The sequence below is a fragment of the Homalodisca vitripennis genome, chromosome 1 (assembly GCF_021130785.1).
Source record: "Homalodisca vitripennis isolate AUS2020 chromosome 1, UT_GWSS_2.1, whole genome shotgun sequence".
Lineage (NCBI taxonomy): Eukaryota > Metazoa > Arthropoda > Insecta > Hemiptera > Cicadellidae > Homalodisca > Homalodisca vitripennis.
The window spans coordinates 13,517,482-13,541,779 of record NC_060207.1 but is presented as its reverse complement, the minus strand read 5'-3'; the positions used below and the strand labels follow the sequence as shown (position 1 = coordinate 13,541,779).

General features: G+C 32.7%; 1 protein-coding gene across 1 annotated transcript; it reads left to right on the top strand.

The window, feature by feature from the left end:
* The first annotated feature begins 520 nt into the window (after positions 1-520).
* Positions 521-22,450, top strand: LOC124357426 (anaphase-promoting complex subunit 2). The gene is made up of 14 exons (XM_046809231.1): positions 521-937; positions 2,024-2,459; positions 6,142-6,247; positions 7,195-7,333; positions 8,437-8,602; positions 10,182-10,407; positions 11,417-11,604; positions 12,534-12,708; positions 13,086-13,197; positions 14,637-14,771; positions 17,577-17,706; positions 19,847-19,932; positions 20,979-21,134; positions 22,190-22,450. Exons 1-14 carry the CDS (start codon positions 860-862, stop codon positions 22,394-22,396), a joined length of 2,340 nt encoding a protein of 779 aa, XP_046665187.1. The 5' UTR covers positions 521-859; the 3' UTR covers positions 22,397-22,450.
* The last annotated feature ends 1,848 nt before the right edge of the window (positions 22,451-24,298 follow it).

The following is a 24,298-nucleotide window of genomic DNA, read 5'->3' as shown; positions in this document are numbered from 1 at the left end:
CATAGCTGAAGCTGAGGCTTAAAAGAGAACAAAAAAGGCTGAAAATAAATGAAAACAATAAACATGCAATCGTACCAATGCTACGTGAACAAGCAGATTCAGTAAAACTTATAGCACTATTACCACCACAACAAGAAGATCAATAAACATGTTCTCATTCACATTTTGGTAATGTTATTAAAACGGATCATCTGACAAATCCATACTAATAACGCTCAGATCGATTTTGTCCTCAAGAACAGTAACATTTCAATTGTCAATCCGTGAAGCATATAAAAAAAGCGAGAACTACTACGGTGTTCATGTGGTTCAGGACGAGTGCGCAAAAAACCCTAAAGATATATCCCTAACGAAGGGATAGAAAGTGTTGTATTTTAGATTAGTATTAAACAATTGTTTTATTACTAGTACCTATTTCATTTTACAGTTGCTTTGTTTTCTGTGGTTTCAGTGTTTTATGTTGTTAGGAAAACTTACTCTATGGAAGGTTTAAAAGTTATGTTATTCTTACCCGTAACTCTTTGAGATGTTTGAAAACAAACTTATAACCTTAAATCATAAAACAAAAAGAAGAGGGTAACGCAGTATATAATGTTTCTGTTAGAATGATTAAACTTTCCATCATGTGCCGCGTTTAATGACTTTTCTGAACCATTATTAACATATGAAGTCTGGGCGGTGTAATCTGCATAAATTCCATTTAGGTCGGGTATTTAGTAAAACAATGACATGTAGGCCTTGTCGATTTACAGTTTCAACATAACCTATGTGCACAATAGAAATTAAAGACTGAATATATCACTGCTTTTATATTTTATTATTTTCTTAGATAGCCTAATTTTAATTGCTTACATTGAAGATGAGTGAACAGAATGTGTCTGTTGGTGAAATGTGGGATAAAATTAATATTGCATTTCCTATACTACGTGATACTATGGTAAGTGTAAACTTTTATGTAGGCTATTATATTTCTGTAATTAACCGAGTAATTACCAATGTACTTAGGGTAGGGTACGATAAGCGGACCCGGTTTTTTATATCGAAGAATGTAATCATCGATACCTAATATTCGCATCTCAAATCCTAGACTATCAATCGATATAAAAGTATCTATAGTCCTCAATAACAATCATATGTTTTAAATTAAAATGTGGATTTAATATTTACAGTGATTATAAAAAACAGGATCCACTTATCGTACCCTACCCTGTAGGCCTACTTCTAGCAGAATGTTTGGGCTGCAGTACAATAAGCTGCCACCACCGCAATTAAATCATGATTATCGATTAGAAATATAAAAACTATTGAATTGAACATTTGACCTATAAATATTCATAACTTGTCATTGCCTGCTGTTTTTTTTCTATTATTATTAATTTTTTAATTTGCTTTTTGAACGTGCTCTTGCAGCTCACACTAATGGCTGGAGGCATTCCTGTCAGCATTTAATTAACAGTTTCTTTTAAATATTTTTCAAATAAATTATTCATGTTGCAATTTTGATTGTCTTTTAAGTCGAGAGTTCTTTGTTGGTTTCTAAAATCTTTAATTTGAATCATGCAGTCACAAATTTACTAGTTTTACTATAAGCTATCGTCATAAACTAAATGAATTTAGGAACTATCAGACTTTCAACAAGTTGACCAGGATTACTAACTTTGAATATTGAATGATTGAATCTGCTTAAAAATTACTTTTGTAATTTTATATTATAGTATATATATATATATATATATATAATATATATATGTGTGTGTGTGTGTGTGTGTGTGTAGTATATATATATATTACACATAAACCATTACAGAAACCATACGTTTAGATGGTTTCTGTTATGATTTATTCCAATAGATCATTGGTTATCAATGGTTGTGATTATATTTACAATTTAAAAACATATTATACTACGTTATAAATGTTTTGTAAGCCATATTCAAAATAATATCCTGTTAATTTGTAATGTACTAAATGATATAATCTTTTAATAATGACAACAGATGTTAAAAGTGCATTTTTATTTTAGGAAGTTGGCGATTGCACTGAAGAAGAATTCTCGAATATCATTGAGCTTATTAAGGACAAGCAACTAATACTTTTTGTGGAAAGTTCAATTTTTGATAAAATTGAGCATGAGCTTCGTCAAAAAATAGCACCAACCTTTTGGGAAAAATTTAATGGGCGAGAAACAGAAACTGATGGTTTTGAAAAGTTCAAGAGTGCTGTGGACTATTTGTACAATACTTTATTACAATTTCTACCAATAATTGAACGCATGAAGAAGTTACGAGCTATTGCTTCCTACAATCACACTATGTATGGTGAAGTTTCACTTATCAATGTGTTCAAAGTCGTTGTTCGAGCCACATTACATTCTCAGTTACCTTTGCGGCATCAGGTTGTCACAGAAGACTTTTATAAAGTGTCTTTCAAAGTTTTTTGTAATCTGGATAAAGATGCAGGTAAGTGACATCCTGCTGTGAGCTTTAAAACAATAATTGTAATATAATTAAAAGTGAATCGAATGATATACATACATTTTATAACTTATAAAAAAACCACACTTCATTTGTCCTTATCATTAATATTGTATCTGTACAGGAATGTCTCAAAGATATAATATTAGCAAAGCAAATAAATTACATAATCCTAACATCTAAGTAAAAATAATTTTACAGATTGAAAGTTTGGAACCAAGAACAGATTTTTGGGGCTCTTTAAAATCAATATTACCAACTGAACTTAGATAATTATTTGGATATGCTGTTTTCTTTCGCTTTATTATTATAGTCTGTCTCTTATACCCAAATTTATAGTTTCATTAGTATTATTCTTTGTCAACAGTCTTTGTACAATCAACAAACATCTTAGATACATTTTTATTTTTATTAAATCTATGTTATCTCTGAACAAAATTAGAGCAAGGCACGCTTGGTGGGCTTTTCATAAAAAAATCAAACTGATTACTGCTGTACTGTGATTACTTAAAAGGTCTCTCTTGTTTCTTTTCACATAGTTAAGTAGACACTGATTTTATTGTAATTAAAAATAAAACTAAATCTATTGTAGGAAAAGGGTTATAAACATAGTTGGTTTAGTTTGGAACGTTATTCTAAAACTGAAGTTATGGTAAAACAGTCAAACCCCACTCATATCTGACCAATTTCTTGGAATATTCAACTGCCTGCTTGTTTCCGCTAACAGGGGGTTATCTGCTTTCAATGTCTGGCTAGTGAAGAGCATATACAACAAGGGGAGAATAAGAGCAAAGCTTTGTGGGACATTATAAATGTGAGAGAAGACCAAAAAGTCGAAAGGTGTTGAACATGCAACTACGAATCAGTGGGAAATTGGTAAATGATCCCCAAGTCATTGCTGACTACATGAACACATACTTTGTCAACATGTTACCTCTACTGTCTTCAGACAAGAATGATATTATGAGCCTACAAACAATGGCACTACAGCCATATGCTCTCAAAGAAGTCCATAAGAGTATGGACTCTCTAAAACCCAAAACCTCGACAGAAAATTATGAAGTATCAGCCATACTACTGAAATATTGAAAAATGAATTTTCTCTCATTATTTTCCACATAATAGACAAATCTGTCTCTCAAGGAAACTTCCCATCTGGTTTGAAAAGTGCCAAGGTATATACTAAGCACAAGAAAGGTGGCAAGACAGAGGCCTAAAACTACAGACCAATCTCATTACTGTCAACCTTCTCTAAAGTAATGGAGAGGATTGCTTGGAGCATCTTGGAACATTTGTTGGAGCATCTTAAGTAGAACGGACTATTAACAGATAGACAGCATGGTTTTATTACAGGAAGGGCAATTAAAACGGCACTTAATGACGACTTGATTGAGCACATTATAGAACACCTAGAAACTGGGGACACTGTTGTTGGCATACTGCTAGATTACAGCAAAGCATTCAGTTACTTTAGCCATGACTTATTAATTAGGAAAATTAATTCCCTTGGAATCCATGGAATGGAGACTAAATGGTTCAAAGACTACCTCAATGGAAGAAGCCAGGTAGTAGAAGTAAAGCAATACTTGGCGATGTTGGCGATACAGAGATTTGTTCTGAGCAAATGGTCAAGTTTTTAGGCCTAATTGTTGATAGGAATCTTAGCTTCTCCTTTCATGTAAATCATGTCGCACGTAAAGTCTGTGCTGGTATTTTTGTTTTACGTACACTTTCATCTTTCACGGGCACCGATGTGCTTCTGACTTCATATTTTGCATTAGTTTATCCCTACCTTTCATACGCTGTTGAATTTTGGGGTTTTGAAAATTGCAGAACAAACCATGTCTTTCTTTTGCAGAAAAAAGCGGTGAGAGCTATCGCTGGCATCCGTCAATCAGAATCCTGCAAATCACACTTTAAGAAGTTCAATCTGCTTACTTTTCCAAGTATATATATTTACCACACATTGGTCTTTTTTAAGCATAACCAGGGCATTTTCGAGTCACTAATTCCGCAGTCCGGACACTATCTCAGGAATAGCAACAAATTAAATATTCCCCCCCATGCAACCTCTTTTTTCAAACATCACTGTTTTTATAATGCCGTAATTTTTTATAATTCTCTTCCTGTGGACCTAAAGAATGTAAATGATATAATGGTCTTTAAGAGAACACTGAAGGCTTTTTTAATAGAAAAATGTTTCTACACCCTCAGTGAATTTATTGGAAATAAATAGTCTGTATGTATAGATATAAAAATTGTACATGTATTTTTTTTTATATTTATGACGCAATCCAATGCATGTTACATGTCTGATGGAAATAAAGGATATTTGATTTCATTTGAAAGCTACCCTGACGAAATTGACAACCACAGTTAAGTCAGGTTCACTTCCTATCCAAGAGAAGTTCCACAGAGATCTGTGCTTGGACCATTTTTGTTTGTGCTTTTTACAAATGACATGCTGCAACATCTCATCTCTAAAACTATGCTTACAGTATTGTGTATGCAGATTATACAGTACTGCTCACCGGAAAGAAAAGCACAGACCTTGAAATTGCCTCATATATTGCACTAAACGTAGCGGCTGGATACTCTTCTGTGAATAACCTCATCCTTAATGAATATAAGAAAAAGCAGTTTGCTCTGGGAATAAATAGAGAGAACATTTCAGAGCTCCCCAATATTATAGCTAGCAAAGTAGCTTTGCTAGTATGACAACTAGCAAATTAGTCGTCATAGATAAAAAGTTGTCCTCGGAGGGGCATGTAAACAAGCTCTGTCAAAAACTGAGTTCAGCTATCTCTGTTAAAAAGAAAAGGATCAAGGCAATAAACACTCAAGCAGCTAGTAAAACCTCATATTATGCACTGTTTGTGTCACATCTGTGGTATGACATTATGTCATGAGGAGGTTCAACAGCAAGAAATATGTAGTGTGTACTAATCCTACAAAAGAAAGCTGTAAGAGCGATATCTGGCCCGGGCACAAGAGACAGCTGTTGACAAGCGTTTAGACTTAGGGATTCTAACTGCACCCTCACTCTACATCCTGGAGACAATACTGTATATCACTACTCAAGACCTGCCAAGACACCAAGACAGTCACACCTAGTAAACCAGAACTGCCACAAACTATGCAATACCCTTACACAAGACAGTACGCTACGAGTTGTAGCCAACATATACTGGAGTAAAATTCTTCAACAATCTGACAGAAACACTCGAGTACCAGCTGACACCTGTCCAAGAAAAAACTGACTCCCTGATTTACTGGGAAAATAATTCTACAGCCTGGAGAAGTTTTTGACATGGAGAAAACATGAACACTGACCACTAATCTAGCATCTTCTGATAAATTACTAAAATGTAATACTATTTTTTTACACCATTTCAGATCTTGACGATCTTGTAGTAAGCTTACTCAATAAAAGCAATAAATAAATCAAATCAAGCATGTGCGAACTGTACAGATTCTCATCAATTACATACTGTATAGTATAGAAAGGTCAGGTATGAGGGATTCTACTGTATATGTATTCTTAACACCTTGTCCAGATCAAGGATTAGAGCTATATAGGCTGGGTAACTTTTCAAAATTTCTCAAATTTGTTGATTTGGAAGCTATTGTCAGAGTGTCAAGTTTAAACTATTTAAGTATTTTTCAGATGGAAATGATTCAGCCGAAGATGTTCTGCAGTGTGGAGGCTGTAACCTAGAAGTAGAACTTTGTAACTGCAAATCTATTATTAATATTTTCAATGAAACTAACAGGTAACTTATTTAAACTATGAATCTTTTAAAATGTATTAGGTATATTATCTATTGTGACAGAAACAATTGTGTAACAATAGGAAAAAAGTTGCATACATAAAATTTAAGCTTATTTCATAGAAACTTTTAAACATTATTAAAAAATGTTTAATCCTTCGATGTATTTTAACATACTTAGTTCGTGCACTGATACTGATGTAAAGCTTATGAAATTACCTATTGAAATTAATAATTATTCGTTGTCCAAAATACTGTTGGTATCTTAAAAACCATCTGAAATCTTACATAATTGTTGTTTCTACTACTGTTATCAAACCAATCCAACTGGTTCTTTGTTTATGTGAAGTTTTTGAAAGAAAACATATAATATTTTCTAATGGGCAAATCCATATTTATTTTGTAAATGTTCAGTTAACTCTTGATTAGAATAAGTTACCATAAAGTAATTTATTTCTTAGAATAGTGATGCTCAAATTAATACAATTATATAGTATGTTGTGTTTTTTGTCAATCTTTATACACCTTTTTCTCTCTTAAAAATGCCTTATTTAGACAAAATATAGAGCATTTAAAAAAACAGTACTGTAATTTGTATGAAGAGTACATAACAATTTTCATAGATTAAATGACTGATATGGTCTTATCTAACAATATTAAACATGAAAATGACACGTCCAAGTAATTTTGGATATAATCTTTTTATTTGGTGTTTTCTTAACAAAATTTTATTTTTCATGTAGTTCTTCCTTTTCTCTGTATGTTGCATTACTATTATAGGACTTAGTTCAGGACCATGTAATATTTGAAAGGCTAAGCTGCCTGCGTTTCACTAAAAATTCAATTCCATTCATTTGATTTCATTCAATAAATTAACAACTAACAAAATGATTCAACAAGAGAACTCTTCATTAACATAAGTAATTCTTACTAATTTTGTTTGCCCGCAGGAAGTTGATTGAGCTGGATCTGTTAGAAAGATTGGCTGGCGAAATTCTGACTTCACTCATCCACAAAAGGATAGAAACTCATGTCCAGGAAACTTGTAAAGGCAGTTTTGATACATCTCATATAGCCTCTCTAGAAAATGTATGTGTATCATTATTATTTATTACTTAACTTTACGTAAATACTAAGTCCAATATGGAATGTAAAAAAAATTTTAATCTTTGTATCATTGATACACACAATATACAGATGACATAGCATGAGTAGTTTTATTTTAATACAATGCCATCTGAGCAAAGTGTGTGTTATGCGAGTGGGTTACATACAGGGTCTGTTTAATGAGTATTGTGACTAGTTCGCTATATCCTCGGTGGTGGGGGGTCCGATCGGATGGCCTCGGTAGAGGGGCCCCCCACCACTCAGGCGCACTTTAATTCAGTTGCCTGCGAGATGCGTTGAGACAGGAGGTGAGGACATTTGTGACATGCGATATTTTATAGTGTCATCGCGCAAGCATGGAGCAGACCGTCAAGCAATGCTACACTGTGAAGTTTTGCTTTAAACTTGGGAAATTTGCATCTGAGACCCTTGAACTCATTGAACAGGCTTAAGGTATCATCCCCATAAGAGTATATTAATTATTATAAGAGTATATTAATAATTTTACAAACAACTGATGCCTCTCAACTGGGGTCTATACAACATCTGGATCTATACTTTACCTGCATTTTTGTGTTGGAAAGTAGATGCCATGATAGGCTTCTCCACAGTCAGTGCATATTAATTACTTTTTACAGCTGAAAAAAGGGCTGTTTTGGACCATTGGAAGTTTATTATTTTGTAGATTTTTTGTTCAGATTGAATTTGTTTAAAAAAACACAGAATGTTAAAGACATAAAAATATAATGGAAAAATTCAAAACAGATAATGGTGAAGATTTGTCACCATGTCGTTTCTCATATATACTCATATATCTCATATTTCATGTTATTACAAAAATAAAATAAAACTATACATATTTGTTTTACTTAATGATGTAGAAGTTCATGCAACAGCATTGCCGTATAATTCAGCAAAGCTTTAGTTTTTCAGTTTTTAATAAAATATTTTAAACCTATCTTCAACATAGAAAAGGTTATTTAGAAACACTGAAATGTATGTTCGTTTGTTTATAATGTCTCCAATATCTCAACAAATATTGAAATTACTTTCAGTTTATTTATATTTATGTTTTCTATCAACAGTGGCTACAAACAATAGTTATGGGCTGGCTGACAAAGATATACTGCAGTAGTGACGCCATCTACAATATCGAGTCCTCCCTGAACAAATTCAAGCAGAAGTTGATGCACCTTCTGTATGAAACCTATACAAGAACTCGTATTGAACAACTGTTTAATATAATAATTGGTAATTTTTATTATTCATTTTGTAACTTTATGTGTTATGATGATGACGATATCTGATGATCTTTATAATATGAAAAGATCCATTATTACCTGTTTATTACCTTGTAGTAAGATATTGCATTATTGAATTAAGAAGCATGATATAGAATAAGTTTCCTTCAGATCTTGTAGAGCCATTGGATCTAAATTTCAATTTGCTGCTGATATTGTGGTTAGCACCACTTGGGAAATTGGATTACTATTTTTGAATAGCAGAGATATAATTAAATTTTGCAGTAAAGCAATAAAGTAACAAAAGAGCTCACTAAATCAATAGTTTTTTCTGTTTGTTTGAGGATTGGGAGGTTCAAAGGTCTGGAAAAAACTCAATATCAACTTTTTGATGAATTCACTGAAAGATTAGCTAGACAATTGTACATGGCATTTGGTCCTACTTGAGGAAACATGCATTTATAAGCTTGTAATAATAACTAATGTCCTTAAAATTAACTTTTTTTTACTTTTTAGTTTCTTGATAGTGTCAATAAGCAAATCTTAGTTCTGTCTGGTGGATGTTTAGCAGCAATGCCTAGATCTATTTTATATGTAAGAGTTCAGTGAATTTGTCTCAACATCTGCAAGAGTATCAGGAGGCATCCTCTTTCTCAGGACAGGAGACATCTTGTGTTTTCCCTTCTCAACCTCTAGACCATAGCAACCACTGACTTCACCCAGGACAAAGATCATCTCACCTGTGGAAAAAAACAATCAGACATAGAATCCCTACACAGCTTGAAAACATTATGGATCCATACATTACAACATTGTATATGGTGGATGTTATTGTATCCATCACTTTTCACCTAGATAAGTACAAAACCTGCTATTGGATTTTCCAACACGGAACACCTGTCAAGAATTTCTGTGTAAGGGAATAAGTAGTTTTCAAATCAAATCAAATCAAATCAAAAAATCTTTATTCATCAGATATATACACTAAGTATACAATTGAATAGTGTCCAAAGACTCGCAGTCTGTACATCTTAAAACTACTAATATAAGTACATCTAAATCTACGAGGAGGTGGAAAAGTACTCCTCCAGAGAATACAATACCTTGTTTATCAAAAAACATTTAACTGTGTTTTTGAATATTCTCAGATTAGTTAAATTTTTTATACTAGTGGGTAGATGTTTTGTGTCTCTGTTAAGCCTTTCATGACAATCAAGGCAAGAAATATGAATACTTGTTTGAAAGATAGTGTCTACTAAAATTATTAATGAGACTTGTGCAATTATACTAGCAAGTAATAGTCTCCACAGGATGATGTTCCAAGATCACTTCGTTTTACTGAGCTAGTTGGCTGATCTTCATGGTTTTTATCTGGTGGAATAGGAGAGACTATAACTCTTAAAACTATAAAGCTACCTAAAGCATCTGAGCTATCTTTTTGTCTGATCTCGTATAGTTCAGAGTTCAAGTTTGGGACCAATCTGATCCTGTGCCTCAGCCAGGCTGAAATAGGACCAAATGGTGATGCTATGAAATGGTTCTTTTCACTTCTTCTATGTATAACTCCTTACTAAAGTTTCTATTTTTAGAATACCCGGATTCAGATCCAGCCATAGAAGACTTGAGGATCTGTCTCCAGAAGACGGATCTGAGGCAGTGCCTTGTCCAGAAGCTACAGAGTGCCTTAGAGACCAGACTGTTGCATCCAGGAGTCAACACTCCGGACATCTTGACTGCCTACATAGCTGCCATTCGAGCGCTGCGGCAACTGGATCCCACGGGTGTGTTACTGGAAATGGTCACCCAACCTGTCAGGTAGAGTTAGATTGGCCTCACTCCTACATTCTTATCTGTTGGTCATGGTACATGATAAACGAGGGACTTTTTAAATAAGGGTTGTTTGTGTAGTTCACACATTCGTCACAGCTTCCCGTTCTTCTGCATCCCTCGTACATGACCACAAATTGATTTTAACAACTGTCCTATTAACATTACTCTGTTATGTTAAAATATTTAGAAATATTGAATTGTCCATCATGTGTGAGAGTCTGTAATTTGTGTGTTGACCAAGAACTCACATAAACATATTGGCTGCACAGTGCACATATTCATTAGGATTTATAATTTGTATTGTCCAAAACTCTGACTTGTGTCAAAGTGGTGATGAGATTTTCAGTTAAATCATCACACAAAATGAAAACTGGGTATCTGATATTATCTGCTCTGCTACAATGAAAGTAAACATATTGCTTTTTTCCAAACTATGTTGCTTTGTAATGGTTTTCAAATGCCGTTTCAGTTACTGTCTGTCATACCGTGTATTAACTAAGAAGTATAGTTCTACCTTATTCTGTTTTGTGTTGTTTGTAACTTATCATGAAATAAATTTAATACTTTTAAAAATACCTTACTATTTATACAAGGTAGGAGTACACCACACCATGTGTCGTTTAACATGCATGCTAAAGTCACTTGGAAAATTTCAAGCCTATAGCAAATTTCACTCTTGAGATACAGAAAAGAAATTGACCCAAACATTGTGCTTAGTAAAATTCCATGATTGGTCAAGCAACATCATAGAAAACATATTGAAGTGAGATTACAAAACTAATGAAATATCATGAAAGTTTAAAGTTTGCGGATGAAAGTTTTCTTGGGATATTGTTTAGTATTTATTTGGTAAAATTAAAATAAGAATTCCTCACTAAATAAGATTAGTCTAACATCAGTAGTAATAACTCGTACAAAAGTGAAAATCGTGGACAGAGTGGTGATGTGTACATGACAGTTGGTACTAACTAACCTCTGATATCTTGTTTGACAGACAGTACTTGCGCACACGAGATGACACAGTCCGTTGTGTGGTGACTAGTCTAACAGATGATGGACCGAGTGATCTGGCGGAGGAGTTGGCACGTGGAGAGACGTTGCAGGTGTACGACAACTCTCCACATGATGTCGACCCTGAAAACTGGGAGCAGTGGAATCCAGATCCAGTAGATGCCGATCCTTGTAAGATTTCTCAATAGTTAGAATTTATTCGTGTTTTAAAGTTCATTCTTGACTATGGAAATATTGAAACGTAACAGGATATTTTGGAAATTTGCCATTGTTTAATGAAACAAGAATTTAGTAAAACTACATTTCGAGAAAGCAATCTGATCTGTTCCTCAGGTGGATAACTACAATCTAGGTTAAAATAAACAACTGTACTTTAGCATTGTGACACACATGTCAGAAATCACAAGCATTTGCGTGAATGAACACACTCATTTGTACTTCAGGGTAAGGATCGGGGATTTGGTGGCCTGTGAGGTAACAGGTGGTGCTGCTTGCGGTGTGTATGAGGTCAGAAAATGTGTTAGAGCAGTTGAATGTGTTTTTGTTATTTTTATTCTCTCTTTTGTATCCCTAAGTTTATTTTTATTCATCTTTAATTAAGAATTATTCTGTTATGTTCATCAATTAATTTTATATAAATTAAACAAAGTTTTGTGTACATTTTATTATAAAGTATAATATGTAAAAATTTTACTTTTTTCTGTGTTCAATTATTGTTAATTTTTTAATTTTTCATTTACCCTAACTTTAACAGTCCTACCTCTGCCTCTTTAATAAAGGCTAAAGGCATTTTTCATTTCATTTCACATTAAACATGTTTTGCAACAGCTCCTTGCACATTGAAACATTTACTAATTATTAAAAACTGAACTGAAGGACAGTTCACAACAGGTTACCACACAACCAACCACTGACAATCAACCGTTGAATATACTGTTATTGATTTCTTGTATCGCTTAACATTGGTAAATTACAGAAAAGAATCCTTTTACCTTCATAATTTAGAGTCTTGCAAGATTTAGTTATATTTTATTCTTTGGACTAAACTATTCAGGGTGTCCACGGTTCAGAGTATTTAAGTTCTTGCTTTTTCTCTATAGCCAAGACATCGAAGAGCCGGCGGACATCCGACATCATATCGATGCTTGTCAATGTGTATGGCAGCAAAGAACTGTTTGTCAACGAATACAGAACTCTGCTCGCCGACAGACTTCTATCTCAATATACCTACAATACTGAAAAGGAAATAAGATATTTGGAATTATTAAAAATCAGGTATGTGTTTCTTTCATATTTTTAAGGAAGGTCTGTTATCAATAAATAAAGCACTTTACTTACTTCAAGTAATTCAATATAAGCAACATTGAGTTCGATGATTTGAGTATTTTACTACATGGGATTTGGCTGAGCATTAGCAAAGAAGTATTTTTACATTGGTCTTATTGGTAACGATGATGGCAACGAGAAAATAGCAGAATAAATTTGTAAACATGCAGAGTACTATGACGTTTTAATATGTAACATGGTAACACATGTAGCTAGCTGTATACTTGGCATTTTGCCGAGGATGCATGCAAAACGTGGTATGGCATACTCCTACCTTGTAGTTGTACTGGGCAAACGTAATCTGCAGTTTCTATTGTTTGTTCTAGATTCGGTGATTCAGAGCTACATTATTGTGAGGTAATGCTGAAAGATATGTACGACTCGAAAAGGATTAACGCCCACCTTCTGTCAGATCCCAACTTTAATTTAGCTGCACAGGTTTGTTGTATTATGCATATTGGTTTAACTTAACTCATGTACTTATTTAAATTATATATAAATAAATTTCATGACAGGTGCATGATAATGCCAGAAATAAGCACCCTTTTTGTTATTAAACACATGTCAATGTTGGGCTATGTTAATGTTGAGTTAAGAAGAACCTTCCTCTTAGCACGGCATCTGGTATCTGACGCTGTTACAGACTTGACTCTGGAAATCTGGAGTCATGTTTGTCTGAAGAGATCCTAAAAAAAATCGGTGATGAGGAAGCTCAAAATGAAGTCATTACATTGTTTTGAGAGATACCTGGACCACAAGATATAGTGTAGTATAGGTGAAGAGGTATTCTCATTGTGCACCTTCCAGCATACAAAAATTAAACAAAATCCTCTATGATGTCAATAATTAGTTGGGCCACAAGGATTTGTTACCAGTTCATCTGGGCACTATATTTTGTGGCCTTTTGGCAAAATTCTCGCACACATCTGGCACACAACTTTTGAGCTGAGCTTTTTCTTATAATTTTGTGCAACAAACTTCGTTTAATCTTAGAGAAATGGAGTGAGAATTTCATAACAGTGAAGCAAATATGAGTCTCCATTGATTTTCCCATCATGGATGGATTTATCAATCACTGGGGTTCTCTAAGTGAACATTAGTATGACCATTTAAAAATATAATGCATTGTTACCAACCCTTTATATATATATATATATATATATATATATATATATATATATATACTAATCACTTTTTGAATAGAAGAAAACAAAAGAACGAATTTTCACTTCTATATTTCGGGGGATTTAATACCCCCGTCTTCAGGAAGTTTAAAATAAAAATTAATACAATACTATAACACGTAAACAAGAATTAAGAAAACATAAATGTAAACACAGTGCATAACATTATTTTGATAAAGTCCAGCTGACGTGAAATTGAAATTTAATCTTGTTGGAACAGTTGATTGTTATAAAGGATGGAATACAACTTGTAGTTTATGACCAATTTTGAATCTATTAAAATTATTTAAAAAGTTATCTTAAATTTAGACTGAATGGATTTTTTGTCTTCAACATAATTTGATGAGCTTGCTCCATGTGCTTTAATTTTAATCTGTTGTAGTTTTCATCAGGGCATGGTGGTAGTTGGTGTATTCCTTTTAATTTAAAACACTCCTCAATTTTGTCTTGTTTATGTTCTAGACAATGTCTTCCCAATGGTTTATCTTTATCTTTATGGAAAATGTCAAACCTATGCCCTATATATATATATATATATATATAAAGATGGAACCTCTAATCCTGCCCATGTCCATGGCAGACCAAAAGTTAATTCCATTTCATTACATATATGGTGGTAAAGTGGAGTTAGTCAATATATAGTTGATCTAGTGATTAAATAAATAAATAATAATGATGTTTTTATTGTTCCAGCAAAAGTACCCAGCCAATGCTATGATACTGTCAGCTCAGTTCTGGCCTCCTTTCAAAGAGGAAACAAAACTGGAATTACCGGAAGTTGCTAAGGAGCAGTTTGATATTTATACTAAAGCATTTGAAACTCTTAAGGTATGTTTAGCTTAGCCAAAAACTGTATCCAAAGTATATTTTAACCCTTTGTGCACCGCCGCTCCCGCGCGCCGTCGTTCACTAGACCGCCAGACGTTTGAGCACCGCACGGATCCAATACCGCCACGGCAAAATCACCCGTTTTTGCATGGTCACATATTAAATTACATAACTTTCGTAAATTTTGAGCTAGCCTTTTAGTTTTGGTTTTGTTTTTGAGGGGAAGAGATGTACTTTCAGTTGATGTAATAAATTACAGTTTTATTATTTTTTTTACATTTGTTTAGTAGTATGTATGACTGTCGTAATTAAAAAAATAAAAAATCTTAAGTTTGAGGTCCAAAAACACACTGAATAAGTAACTTGGGCTCAAATAACGTTTTTTAACCTAAAAGTACGTATTGTTTTGAGCATATACTAAAAGTTACAAATATATTCCACAGAAATTGCATAAAATAATGTAATTTAAGTAAAATTCAAAAATTTCAAAAATTCCGCTGTAGGATGAAGATACACTTGTTACTATAGAAACAAATAAATATCAATATTTTATAGTTGAAATGAAGCAGAGCAATACAGTTCAAAGTTGATATAAATATATTTTATATATATTATGTTTAAACTATAAGGACAAAGACGTAAAGTTCACAGAGCCACTATAGTGGCCCGCGGCGCTCAAGGTACCGCATACGGCGAGCCACTATAGTGGCCCGTGGCGCTCAAGGTACCGCATACAGCGAGCTTGATTTATATAAAATATCATTTCGATATATAAAATATCAAGTAAACTTTGTCTATCGGTTTTTTTTATATGAAAGCTTGCACCTTTATCTAGTTTTCTTCATAATTACTATCATTATTAAGACATTTGTAATCTTTAAGAACAACCTTTTGTATACCGTAGTGGCTCACGGCGGTCAAAGGGTTAAAAGGATTTTTAGATTTAGGGAACGTACATATTTTATAAACTACATGTCCTATCCTTACTGTCTATTTTTATCTAACAGATTATAAAATGGGTTTCCAGAATATATACTGATTACATAAAAAATATACGAGGCTTATTTTAAAAAATAAGTACCATTTTGATATATAAAATATCAAGTAAACTTTTTCTATCGGTTTTTTTTATATGAAAGCTTGCACCTTTATCTAGTTTTCTTCATATCTACTATCATTATTAAGACATTTGTAATCTTTAAGAACAACCTTTTGTATACCGTTGTCATAGAAGATTGCTGCCTGATTTAACAGAGACTGCAACAGATAATTTTGATGCTATAGTTACCGTTTTGGCACTGACCTTCAAGATGCATTCTCTGATGGAAAAACCAATGATAGTTACTGGGTGCTAAACTGGTATTGTTTAGGGATTATCAAATTGTTCGTAGCAAAATCCTGTGATGAGATCTTTAGTTTGTTTTGTCACATGTGGACAGGCATTGTCATACAGCAAAACATGTGTCTCGATAAAAATGTTTTTTTTTATCAATGTCTTGGTTGTGAATATAAGATGGCTTGTTTTCTTTAAATTAAATTTTATATTAAAAAGTCTTATTTCAGTATATAATAAGAATTATATAGTTTGGTGTTCTCAGAGAGTAATAACCTAATTTCTACATTTCTACAAATGTTAGTTAAATTTCTTGTGTACTACACTGTAAACTTTTGAGGGACAAGATCCAGTAAGAGACACTTAATCATGTGTACTATTTAAAACCTCGAATTATCATTAAAAATTTCATGACACAATATTTATTTATGTTTCTTTTGTACAACATGCGTAATGTACAATATTCATCTTTCTATTCTATAGCAATAAACTTACTTGTGAACATTAATTGGTATATCGCTTATAAGTTTATGGTATCAGATCAGACACAGAAACTCTACCATCTACTCAGAGATTAGAGCTGATCGACAGGAAAACTCTGCTAAGGCGTACTTTGGGATTATCTAGCCATACCTCTCATTCCAAGTTGCTGATTGGGGGCTATGAAAGCACAGAAACTAAATCTATTTTTAAATTGCAAAAGAAGGCTTTTAGAAATATATACAATAAAAGTAGTTCATTTTCATGTAGAACTCTATTATGGGAAACAATATTTGAACACTTCGAGCAATTATATACTTTCAACAGTTTTGTTTGTTTGGAAGAATATTAATCTCTGTCTGCGGTGGGCATTACCTCCGGAGTAAATTGAATCTTAGAATTCCTGCACGTAGAACTACCTATTTCCAAAACCATCTCTAACAGTTGTGTGAGACTTTTTTTAATTCACTGCCAGAGCAGGTGAGCCGGAGAGTGATGATGCTTTTGGGAAAGGGTTAAGAAAACTTTTTTCAAAATGAACACTAAGGAGTTTCTGTCTTAGCAATGATAACAAAGTGATTTAAAATATTTAGGAATAAGAAAACAACTACGTAAAATGTCTTATTCAATCTATACTGATAACGTAAGCATTTTGTTTTAGATGATTGAAACTATTATACATTGTACACTTATAAATAAAGACATCTTGAGCTTTAAGTTTGGAAAAGATAAAATAAACTATTGAAGCGTGGATTGGAGCATCCATTAATATTGTGTTAATAAATATTTTAAACTTAAATCCTGAGTTTTTATTAATTTTTAAATATTTTTCTCAGTGACTTATTTAATGTTATACTAAAAAATAATGTACAGTTAAAATGCTGCTTTTGTTGTTATCCTTTAAAAGTTCTAGTTGAATCTATTTATTTACAATATAAAATGAGTCCTTGTAATACAGATGGTAATTGCTGTAAGCCTTGTCATCTGTTCAGGGCAATCGAACTCTGTCGTGGAAGCCACACCTGGGCTCAGTCAGTCTAGAGATAGAACTGAAGGATCGTACCTTGCAGTTGACCGTGTCACCCATCCACGCCACCATCATCTGGCACTTCCAGGACAAGAGTAGGTCTACTTCACTTTGTACTATTTGTGGATAGTTTTATATGAATCAAGACAAGTATTCCACGTGCTTTATTTTGTATAAACAAGAATGGTACATTGTTATAGCTTGTAGAGTAATCTAATGTATCTCACATATTGTTTTGTTATTGTATATAAATCATAGGGTTTATATTTGAATCAAGATGTTTATTGCAACATAATATTCACAATTATACAACTGTAAATAAAGTTGTGTGAACAGGTTGCTCATCAATGTATGAGTGCGGCTTCATAAGTCAATGACATTTTGAATAAAATAAGTTTTTTGAGCAAATAAATATCTTATTTTTTCAATATAATGATCTTTTAACTCGATATATGTAGTCTAGCATTTTTATAATTTTTTTATTCCCTCTAAATAATAGGTTTTATCAAGGCTCTCAAAATAGACGTTTGTTTCAATAATGATTTCTTCATTCGACCCAAATCTCCTACCGCCCAGCCATTTCTTTAGGTTTGGAAATATGAAATAGTTGCAGCGAGCTAAATATGGAGAATATGCTGGATGGAGTAGCAGTTCGAAGTCCAATTCATTGAATCTTTGCCATCTTGACTAGACGAGTGTGCACATGTGCATTGTCTTGGTAGAACAGCACTTCCTTCTTCGCCAAATACTGCCAAGAAGGAAAGTAAATACGTGCTTTAAATCAACGTCGAATCTGTCCAAAAACAAAATTACAAAAACTATTATGAATGAAATATAACTAATTTTTATAAACAGTTTCATAATAAATCTCTTTGTAGATCAAAAAGAAATATTAATATCAACAATTCATGGATTGCCATACGAGGAAAATGTTTCAGTGAGCTTTTTACTACATAAGAGATAATTGTCACTGATGAGAGTTACAATTGTGTTATTGCAGTTGTACATATTAGAATGTACTTTTAAATGTATATCTTGACACTATTTTTGGATGTATAGAACAATCAAGGGATGTTTGATTCTGATTCTGATACTAAATAAAACATTTCTTAATAGGAATTATTTTAATTTTGATTTAAATTTGTTGAAATTCTGCTTAATTTAATTTGGTAACTTATTGTACTCTGTGTCCCACAGAGGTCTTCACATTTTTAAATATGTACCAGTGTCAGCCAATGTGTATAAATATTTGCATACATGTTGGAAACATAGAAAGTTTTACAGTATCTTTAAATTTTGTCTTTGATATCTGTAATAGAAACAAAATAGCAGCTGCTGACAGCAATGTGTAGTTTAAACAGCAGTAAGCACTAGATATAAAATGATAGTTCTTTTTCTGCTAGATTAACCCTGTAATTGGCAAACAATCAGTAAATATTTGTCTTAAAACATTTCCATAATGGTAAGTGACTAGTTTCTTGGTTCAATCACCTTTTCAATTAAAGTTTTGCTACCAAAAACTAAATTTAAATGGTACATTTAAAAATATATGTTATTAAATCACAATTTGAAATATCTACATCACAATGTATGTATAAAAGTATGATACAAACATTAGGCTGTAGTTTAAATATATTTTTACCAATCCTTTCTTATAGAAAGTATTTGGAATACACCATTCCCTAATTCCCCAAATTGCCACAAAATATGTGAATAATAAGGGGGAATGTGGTACTAATGAATTATAATATATTGATATAAATACTGTGTACAATAAAAGGATGTACGTCTTTTCAGTGGATGATTTCCTCTTAAAATCATTATTTATGCTTATCAAAATAATTTATCAACCTTGCAACAAAACTGAGAATTCTGAATCAATCTCTATTGTCTTAATTGGCTGGGTATTTCTGAAATCTTGTAGCCTTCTTCACTTGATTGTACAGGTAACCAAATGAAAGTCCTTACATCCTGTAAAATCACAATATTCTTTCACTGACCAATCAATACAATTCTAGTGAAAATATTGATTTATTTTATAAAATCTTATTTCCCTAAATTAACTGAATGAATTCTAATGATTTTTTAATTTATTTCTAGTACTGGGATACCAAGGTACATAATATAGAAATACTGTATAAATTAGTAATGTACAATTAGTGGTATTGAATAATATGCTATCCTTACTGATGAATCTTCAGACAAGCAAATCTTTAATATTAGTAATTGTTACAGCTCAATGGACGATTGAAGACTTGAGCAAGAAGATGTTGGTTCCATCTACGATTCTGAGAAGAAGAATTGCGTATTGGCAAACACAGGTACTCAGAGTTTCAATATACCAGTAGCGTATTGTATAAAGGTAGGTATAAAATTAGATGTTTTTGATGTGCTGATGTACTATATGTTGGTGAGCTTGACTTTTATTTTAAGCCAAGCCAAGAATTTACACAAAAATCGTGATTTCTAGCTTTTTTTGAGCTGAGCTTAATTGTTTAAAGTTTTTGTCAGTAGTATGAGTATTGTTCTTTTTCATTAGGTGTGTCTATTAAAAAGTATAATCATAAAGGACACCTGACTAATCCAATTTGCCAAGATTATGCTGTTCATTCAGTTAGTAGAGGAGATGACCAAGAACGCAATATATTTTAACACTAAGCAATGAAGACAATAAAGAGGTGCTAAAATGAAGTCCATGGTATAAACGTATAAATTGTTAGGTTTATTTTTATATTAATAAAACTTGGAATAGAATATTTTTCTGAAAAATTTAATTACCTTGGTAACATGTATTAATGGAATAAATTATATGTTCAATGTTTGACAAAAATTTTACAGTACAGTAAAAAATCAAAGTAAGTAGCCAAACTCACGCTGTTTTAGTTTATATAACACATTTTATATCCACAAAGTTAATGCAATGTTCAAATTTAATTTTAATTTTAACAAATAAAACTGTATTGATCAAAAAACAAACTTTGTATGATTAATATCTTTAATACAAGTGATATTATTAATGATACAGGTATCATTTTGAAGTGTTTTGCCAGTTTTGTAACAGTTTATCGTACTATTCTGTTGAAAATGTGGAGTACAAATTCTTCTATTCTAAGAGTAAAATTTTCTGTCATTGGTTGTTCTATCTTTAAAACCACAATTTCCATTCATTATTACCGATGAAAATCTTTTTCCAAAGCTGAGTCTGAAGAGGCAGCACAAAATTCCATCAATCATTAATTGCATTTTTATTGCACTTTGCAAGTTAGATTTTTCAACACAATTACTACATTAAAATATGTTATGTTTTAACACAGCACTCTCTGAGTTTAAAGTGTCATGTAGTTTTAAGTCACTGGCACATGTGTAGGGTCTACTGAAGGAGACCTCCACTGACTGCTTCATACTTGTGGAGGACAGCGGGTCCAGGTCTAAGGGTCCCATCATCTCAGACATGGTGTGTGAGGACGAGGAGACTGAAAGTGCGATGGCGTCTGCCCATGACCAGAGGGAGGAGGAACTACAGGTTGGTACTCTGTAGAGTTACATAACACAGCCACAGGTTCGCTGATGGCGGGGAAAAACTTGATATTATGATTATGTAATGAAATATAGGAATAAGCTCATTCTTTCTGTTAGTGTTCTTTTCAGTTTGCTGTAAGTTTTTAATTCTATAACACATTCAATAAAGATCCATATATCATTAACGTTAATTATATGTCTAAATTGAAAATTTCTGTCATCAACACTCAATTGGAGTAGTCATTGATTACAAATTGTACATTTATTATATAATATAACGATTTTATGGTATGACATTTATTAAGAACTTAATGTAACAAATTCTATATTATTATTAAACTCATATTATATAGCTAAACAAGTCTATAGTAAGTTATATTGCAATAACTACTTAACTCTACAGCTGGTGGGATTTTTTTTCAACCGCTAAGCCATGATGTATTTATTCACCAGTTTTCTGAAAAATTGTAAAAATTATATTTATAACACAATGTATATTAAATATTAAAATATTTTTCCAGTAATTTAAATAAAATAACTTTATGTAAAAAGATTTATAAAAAATTCCATTTATGTCCTTTAGCTAAAAAATTTTTAAATCAGAATTTGAGAAAAACTCTTTCTTTAAAACACATTTTAGGTTTTTATCCTTGGATCCAATGTTAGTTTCCAAACACTCATAATAATTAAAATTGTATAGACTAAACAAATGTATAATAAAAAATAGTAAATAAAAATGTGTCTTAGTTACAAATTTATCTTATCTTTGTGTTATTGTACTTATGAAAAATATTGGTGTTTGTTGGTGTTGCAAACCTACATTTTTTTAAAAAATAAAGTATACATTTAATACTATTGTTCTCGCTGAATATAGGGTTATTATATAATATATAACTGAATTTATGTAGGCTATGTTGTGACAATGTGATAATGAATGTGTGACACAATGTGTCACATTTGTGACTTTAGTCATTGAGTGTAGCGTAAATAAGTCATGATTGTGACGTTTACCAATTGTATTGTTAAGTGTATAAGCACTACACAACTTTGTTGTTGCAGGTGTTTTGGTCCTACATAGTTGGTATGCTGACCAATCTGGATTCCCTCCCGTTGGAGAGGATACATCAGATGTTAAAGATGTTTGCCTCACAAGGTCCAACCTCTGTGGAGTGTAGTCAACTTGAGCTGCGATACTTCCTTGACCGTAAAGTTCGTGAACAAAAACTCCTTTTTAGTGGAGGTCTTTATAGGTTACCAAAGAACTGACTTTGTATGGATATGTATAATTGACTTTTTATTACAGAATGAACATTTTCATAAGTTTGTATATTTACTTAATTTTCTCTCACGATCCCTAACCAAGTATCCATCCATTACTCAGCTAGTCGATTGGGAGTGTAAAACGATTAGAGAAGAATTATCTGTTGGATGAGTCAGAAGATAAAAATGTGAAAGGACATTTCTCCATACTTTATAAGCATAATACTGTGCATATTGTACTATTAACTATCAAGAACTGGTCATTGACTATAACAGGTGTAATATAACATAATTTTTTTCTCATTACAAGTTTGCAATCGTGACGTGGAAATAAAAAAAACAAATGGTCAGTAGCTTCATTTTAGGTTCAATAAAAACAGTTCAGATATCAAATCAAACAAAAAGAGTTAAACTTTGTTGTTCAGAATGGGAGAGTTGTTACCCTTCTATACAGTGTTGACTGATTGTTGATTAAATCATAATCATAATGATGGAATAGAACAGAGAGATGAAAACTACTACTGTTTCCTGGGTTTGGCTTGATTTAAATGGTCTGCTATTTTGGTCCTTGCTTGCTTTGCTGCTCAAGTACTTTCCTACAGTACTTCCCATATTATTCCTTCAACACTCCAAAGGAGCCTTTGCTCAATTACTCCTCTTGTGGTATGAGAGGAGTTTTTTCAACTTTCGATCTCACACCACGATAGCCAGACACGTGGCAGGCTGCGCAGTTGTTGATCACGTGTTTTCCCTGCTACAGTATTTGTCATTGCTGAGTTAAAATAGTCAGTTTGTGCTGAGCTGCAGTCGTATAAACATGGTTGCCTCTATTGATTTTCCTGCCAAAATGTAAATTGAGGAGTGTTATTCATTTCCTGCAAGCAGAATAGAGTAGTGTAGCAGAAATCCATTGGAGAATGCTGTGTTAACAGAGAAAACATGAGTGATGTAGTCTTGAGAGTCTACAGATGGTCGAATGTCAAATTCAAGGATCAATTCGAGAAATGTAAATGCTGACGCCCTTCGACGATTTTTGTAGGTGTCAGTCAACATCTTGGCTTTTTACATCACTCATGCACAACACCATCACTCATAATGTTTTCTCCATAAACAAGGCACATTCTCTGATGGATTTATGCTGCACTATTCCCTTCTGCTTGCAGGAAATGAATAAAACTCCTGAATTCACATTATGGTGGAAAATCAATAGAGGTGTTTGTGTTTATGCGACTGCGGATCAACGCAAACTAGGTACTTGAACTCGGCAGTGACAAATGCTGTTGCAGGAATATGCGTGATGTACTACTGCCCACACCGTGGACCTGCCATGTGCCGTAGATTATAGTCCATTTAAATTTGCTTCTGAGTTGAATCGTCACTTTGTTGTTCAGCACACATTGCATTGGTCCTAGCCGCCATTTGAAAAGAAATTTTTAAAATCGTAATAAATGCTAAAGCAGCTTTTGATTTGGGTTTGGGAATTTAAAAGAGTGAGAAGAAGACAATTACATTTCTTTAGAATTTTGTAAGTATAACTATCATTCTGATCAGAAATGTAAAATTTATTTTTCTATAAAAGTTGTTTTGCTTTACTAGATGAGAGAACTTAATGCCAAAGTCCAGCCATAATCTTTGTTCTTAGGCTGATGCGGCTGGTGCCATAATTAACATCGAAGCCTTCTGATTCACACCACGTCGAAACAGTGCTTACACAATTAACTTTCAATATCAGAGACACCTATGCTACAAAAGAGTTCTTGTTTTATCCAGTAGATAAAAAGAGATACAACAAGTTAAAACAAGTTTACACTGGTTTTATCCAGCAGTCATCCAGTGTAATCAAGATGAAGAGTTGTTCTCATTGTACGGCATAGCATGTTTTCAAAGTCTCCGTCATAGACTTTTTTT

Bases quoted from the DNA above. Each gene is read 5' to 3' on its own strand.
- LOC124357426 (XM_046809231.1), top strand. From the start codon at position 860: ATGAGTGAACAGAATGTGTCTGTTGGTGAAATGTGGGATAAAATTAAT. The intron at 8,603-10,181 runs GTAATTTTTATT...TTCTATTTTTAG, and splicing joins ACTGTTTAATATAATAATTG to AATACCCGGATTCAGATCCA. The intron at 21,135-22,189 runs GTTGGTACTCTG...TTGTTGTTGCAG, and splicing joins AGAGGGAGGAGGAACTACAG to GTGTTTTGGTCCTACATAGT.